Here is a 6,141-nt window from a genome sequence, read left to right as displayed (position 1 = left end):
GCAGAAGAGAATGGATTCAGAGCAGATCACTCATTTGTCACGAGACAAGGACTGTAGTAGAGAGATGTGCAGGGTGGGCGAGAGGAGCAGAGTGAGTCATGGGCTGGCTTGTTCTCCAGGCAGCTTGTAATTGCAATGGTGGGAGGGCAGTGATGTGATGACCATCTGTTCTGTGTCTTTTTCATCCACATGAGCTCTAAGTGTAGGGAAACATGCTATTCACTTTGAAATCCCAGCATCTAGCAGCAATGGCACTTCACAAATGTTTGCCAAATGAGTGGAAAAAGAAATGTCTACTTTCTGTTGCGGGTTTGTTCAAATCCAACATTAGTGAACAGATTTTTTTCTTGAGGTTTTAGAATTAAATCTGAATGTCACCTTTGAGGTAAGTAGATGTTGTTTTGGTCTGACCATGATGGAAGGAAAGTAAAGTGAGGGGTGGTGGTGGAAGGATCATGATAGAGGAGTTGAAAGGCAGATCAGGGTTACAGGAAGATGCCAGCAGAGTTTATAAAAATGTATGTGGCTGAAGCATGAAAGAGATGGGCATTTGGAGAACTGCTTATTTTGTTTCTTCCTTTATCGGGTAAGAGTAGAGGCATAGAAAGCCTTGCCTTTCTTCTCTCTGCTCACAGACCCTGGCAAGACGCTTACGGGTTCTGCTTCTGCCTTCATGTCCTCTTACTGCCCTTATCCTTTACTTTCTCTTATTTTGTATACCACAAGGAAAGGAAAGTTAGGGAATGGACAGACGTGGAGTCATAATGAGCATGAATCAATCCTATAAGAAACTTTAAAAAAATTTGAACAGTTTCTGTTTAATGTTCAAAGTTGATATTGTAACATGTAGTTCTACTTAAAGAACCCTTCTGGGATGAAAGAAAACACGAAAGAAACTCCATTCCAGCGTACATCTGTGTATATTTGTGCATATATTCTACTCTGCCCTGGTCAATGATGAACATTTGCTTCCCTTTCTGCCTTGTAAATAGAAAGCCAAATATCCATACTCTCATTTCCTTTATTTTGAGCCCATATGCAGAGGTAGAATCTTAAGAATATCAAGTTAAAAAGAGAAAAACAAAAAGAACAAGATATGATCACAATTACCTTTCCTTTCTGATCTCACTGAAGACTGAAGAGATCAAGGCTATAAAAAAGAACAAAGTGTTCCCAGGTCCTCAGGGTGACCAATCATCCCAAAGCCCTCAGTTCTATTAAAGAATGCCTCCAGTTTCATTTATATCTGAGTTTGTGGAGGTTATACATGGGAAAATCCTGTTTGCTATTCTATCTACTCCAAGGCAGAGGTTATGTTACTAATATTCAGACTACTATCGAACTTCTATTACCAGTACAGTCCATAAAGTACTTTCTCCAAAGTTACCTACATTTCAGCTTGAAAGTACTTGAGAGTTGCATAATATTATCCTTTTTTGTACATAAAATTTTGTTCCTAAGCCACAATAACAAAGCTGCTAAATAAAACCATATTACAAACCTGGTTTCTCTAGTTCTAGATCTTTCCACAGTCCCTGATTCTTCCCAAAGAGTGAGTTCCTGCCTCTTGTAATAGATTTATCCATTTTATCATGATGAGCCTAGTTGACATATTTAAGGTAGTGTTTGTAAGTTTTCAACCAGATTTTTTTTTCATTATCATTTTACCTACTACTATCACCTACCAAACTCCCCTCACTCTCAATCTGAGGTAAGTTGGCAAAGATGTGAGCTCCTAAAATTGCAGTGCATTATCTCCAGGATTTAACTGGGTCTTCCTGAGACCGCCTCATGTCCTTTGAAGGTGCTGGGCTGCCTCTGGTACAGAATAGATATATGTTGGAATAAAGCCTATCATCTTGGCCCACAAATGGTCTTAAACATCTGATTAAAGCTAGCCAATTGTGTATAAAATGAACTCACAAAAAGTCATTTTTATAATTCTTTGATTCAACCACTTCTCTTGTTTCTGACTCTCTTTGCAGATTAACAATCTTCACATTTTTAAATGGGAACGGGTAACCAGACTTATGTGAGAGAGTTCATACTCCTTGGCCTGTCCAGTGACTGGGACACACGGGTCTCCCTCTTTGTCCTCTTCTTGATCATATATATGGTGACAGTGCTGGGGAACTTCCTCATTGTCCTTCTGATCAGACTGGACAGCCGACTCCACACTCCCATGTACTTCTTTCTCACCAACCTCTCCCTTGTTGATGTCTCTTATGCCACAAGCATCGTCCCCCAGATGTTGGTGCATCTTCTAATAGAACATAAAGCAATCCCATTTGTGAGCTGTGCAGCCCAGTTATTTTTCTCCTTGGGCTTGGGTGGGATTGAGTTTGTTCTACTGGCAGTGATGGCCTACGACCGCTATGTGGCTGTGTGCGACCCCCTGCGATACTCGGTCATCATGCACGGAGGGCTCTGTACCAGGTTGGCCATCACATCCTGGGTCAGTGGTTCTCTCAACTCTCTCATGCAGACCATCATCACCTTTCAGCTGCCCATGTGTGCAAACAAGTATATTGATCACATATCCTGTGAACTCCTAGCTGTGGTCAGACTGGCCTGTGTGGACACCTCCTCCAATGAGATAGCGATCATGGTTTCTAGCATTGTCTTGCTGATGACACCCTTCTGCCTGGTCCTCTTGTCCTACATCCAGATCATCTCCACCATCCTGAAGATCCAGTCCAGAGAGGGAAGAAAGAAAGCCTTCCACACCTGTGCGTCTCACCTCGCAGTGGTTGTCTTGTGCTATGGCATGGCCATTTTCACTTACATCCAGCCCCGCTCCAGCCCCTCTATTCTTCAGGAGAAGTTGATCTCTCTCTTCTATGCCGTTTTGACACCCATGTTGAACCCTATGATTTATAGTGTAAGGAATAAGGAGGTGAAGGGGGCCTGGCAGAAACTACTAGGGCAGTTATCTGGATTAACGTCAAAACTGGCAACTTGATGAATCCTGAGCATTAGCTAGAGAAAAGAGCTTTGGATGTGTTTTCTCCCACTTAATTCAGATATGGCAAGCATCACCTGCATTGCCCTGGCAACCAGCAAGGAGATGCTGACACATGTACTGGTGATGCTGGGTAAGAGGCTGGAGGTTGGGTTGGGGTGTGGGCTGTGGGTATATTTTTATGTCACAGCAGCATGTTCAGTGGAGTTAAGCACTGTTGTAATAGAACTTCCCACACTCTCTCAGTCTCCATTCATATGGCCTGAGGGTAATAAGAAGAAAAACATTTACTGTTTTGATTTGTCATATTGTTTGTAATCATGGGCCTAATCATGGATCTTACTTTGGACCACTGGTTCTTATTTATCCAAATTTTGTACAAGGTAATTGTGTTTCTACTGGGAACTAAAACATTTTCATATTTTAGACTCACTTAAAAATAATGTGTGACGTATAAAGCCACATCCAGTAACTGTGAGTCACTGTTCTAAGAAGAGAGATGCTCTCAAGGCTGTTAAGATGGCTGTGCTGGACCTGCTACATGTGCTCACAGCATCTCATCTGCCTGATGAAGGTACCTCAGTGGAGGAGCATCAACTGAACGTCTTGTTTCGCTCCACAATCACTATGGAAACATTAGACAGGGGTGGGGGGTTGCCTGGGTGGCTCAGTTGATTAAGAACCCCACTGTTGATTTCAGCTCAGTCATGACCTCATGGTTCATGGGTTCAAGCCCCGCGAAGAGCCAAGAGCCCTTTGCTCTCTTCCAGCAACTTAGCTTGTTTGGGACCACCTAAAGGGTTTTCCAGATCTTCATTTTTCAGGAAGAAGAAATGTTGAGAACGGGCTTCTCAGATATGTAGAAACAGATGAGTATAGTTTTATATTCCATGTGTTAAGTTTTACTTTTATCTTTTTCATTTTATAGACTTTTTTCCCCTCAAGATTGTCTTTTCTCAGAAATTTAAATTCTCATTAATTAATATAAGTGAATGCCTTCAGACAACAGACATTCCTCATTAGTAGCTGTTTGTGAATGGCATTCTCAGTATAAGGGAGGAGAGTACTGTTGATTCAGGGGTAAAACAAAATGATGTTCTAAATAATAAGGCCATTAAATAAAACCTTTTTAAAAATTTGGATCCTAAAAAATATCTGAGAATTAAAGTCTTATTCATTATTTAATAACCATAAAAACATCACTGAGGTATTTTGTAAAAAACAAACAAATCCCTAAATATGTATACAAATTATAGTTCAAAAGAATCCAAGTAAGATCCGTACGTGGCCATTTTCTACTATGTCTCTGAAGACTCGATTAATCTATAGGTTCACCCTACATTTCCTTTTTTCCCCTTGGAATTATTTGTTGAATAAAACAATGCTGTTTTTCCCAGGTGGATTTCAATGCAGTTTGGATTTTTTTAAGTGTGGTTTTGCTTGTTCCATTGACCTTGTATCTCCTGTTAGATCTGAAGGCTTGATCAGATTTAAATGTATTTCGTTTTCTGGCTAGATTTCTCAGATGGTGGCATGTACTTCTGTCAAGAAGGACGCAGTGTTCAGTTTCTCTTTTCTAGGGTTTACTGCAGTTATTAAATTACCTAGCTCAGGGATTCTCAATAGCAGGGTTTCTTAATGTCTATTGCCATTTTGGGCTAGATGGTTATTTCTTGTGGGGACGATTCTGTACATTATAGGGTATTTTTCAAATTCCTGACCTCTACCCACCAAATGGCCATTGTGCCCCCTCCCCACCTACTTCCAGTTTTGACAACAGAAAAATCTCCAGATATTACCAAATGTCCCCTGGGATGGCTAAATCACCCCTAGTAGAAAACTACTCACCTAGTTTCATTAATTTATTAGGGGTTTCAAGGTGGTGGTATTCTATCATCCCTTTCTCTTTAGTATTTGTAATACTTATAGATAGAGACTTCTTCCTCATTACTGTTTTATCTTCCTGAGATCTAGTTGGTAGAAGAAAGGAAGGCAGGATACATTTTTTATTTTTTTCCTTTCTTTACCACTTTTTAAAAATACAACAAAAGAGATGTTTAAAAAATCATGATGAACTCATCAATGTAAACTTATTTGCTGTATTGTTACTTGTTGCAATTATTATCCCTATTGGTGTTCAAATAGTCCCATATTTATTGAGTGGGAGTCCTTCCTTTTGGTAACAAATCACAAGTTTTGCAGCTTAAAGCAACACAAAATTATTATCTTAGAGTTCTGGAGGTCAGAAGTCTGAAATGGGCTTCACTAGGCCAAAATCTAGATGTCCAGAGGCTGTATCCTTTCTGGAGGGCTAGAGAAGAATCTGACTTCTTGCTTGTCCCATCTTCCTAAGGGAGCGTCCAGTCCTTGGCTCATGCCCCCTTTTTCCACCCTGAAGGTCAGCACAGCACCTTCAAACCTCTCTCCGACTCTAATTGTACTTCTATCCTCACATGTCTCTCTCCTGACTCTGATCAGCCTTGCTCCTTGCTCCCATACAGATCCTTGTCTGGGATCACACAGATTATCCAGGATGATGTCCCCACTTGAGGATCCTTAATATAAATGCATCTACTGTTTCCTTTTAACATGTAGGGCAGGTTCTGTATATGAATGTGAATGAATAACATTCACAGGTTCTGAAGGACATGGGCATCTTTAGGGGTCATTATTCTGGCTACCAAAGAATCTATTCAAATTGGCTACCTAGTTTTTTTCCCCACATGACACTAGTGTCTTCAACAGCTCCCTTATTTCTGGTGTGATACAATTTCACAGGCCCATCTTTTACCTTTCTTGCATTATAATTGGAATTATTTCTCCAAGAAGTACTGGCTCCTTTTGATGGGATATGGAATTTAGAGAGCACAGTCTGAGAACTGTGTTCTTCCAGAGGTTTATGGTTGGTTCTGCTATAGGCAAGATGGATGGTCCATGATGATTGTAATTGAACTGGTCTGGGCTAAATAAAATCCAGTATGTTTAACCCATAGATAGTCATCGTTGTTGTCACCATGAGCACTGGTGTGCTTGGGAAATAAAGCTGACTGACTCCTGAGGTGTGCCTGTATTCTTGTCCACATGGAAACAGAGAACTTCCTTTGTCATGAGAAATCCTACGGAACACATATACGTTTATTCTTATTTCTTCCTTAAAGCTCTGTGTCCTGGTCCTCCAA

General features: G+C 40.6%; 1 protein-coding gene across 1 annotated transcript; it reads left to right on the top strand.

Moving 5' to 3' along the window:
• The first annotated feature begins 1,993 nt into the window (after positions 1-1,993).
• LOC131508369 (olfactory receptor-like protein OLF3) lies at positions 1,994-3,067 on the top strand. The gene has a single exon (XM_058723468.1). The coding sequence runs from the start codon at positions 2,009-2,011 to the stop codon at positions 2,960-2,962; it is 954 nt and encodes a 317-aa protein (XP_058579451.1). The 5' UTR covers positions 1,994-2,008; the 3' UTR covers positions 2,963-3,067.
• Positions 3,068-6,141: the final 3,074 nt, after the last annotated feature.

This window comes from Neofelis nebulosa, chromosome 4, assembly GCF_028018385.1.
Source record: "Neofelis nebulosa isolate mNeoNeb1 chromosome 4, mNeoNeb1.pri, whole genome shotgun sequence".
In the NCBI taxonomy this organism is placed as follows: domain Eukaryota; kingdom Metazoa; phylum Chordata; class Mammalia; order Carnivora; family Felidae; genus Neofelis; species Neofelis nebulosa.
The sequence above is the reverse complement of the archived record's forward strand: the minus strand, read 5'-3'. Positions and strand labels throughout refer to the sequence as shown.

Coding starts and splice junctions, on each gene's coding strand:
- LOC131508369 (XM_058723468.1), top strand. CDS start 2,009: ATGGGAACGGGTAACCAGACTTATGTGAGAGAGTTCATACTCCTTGGC.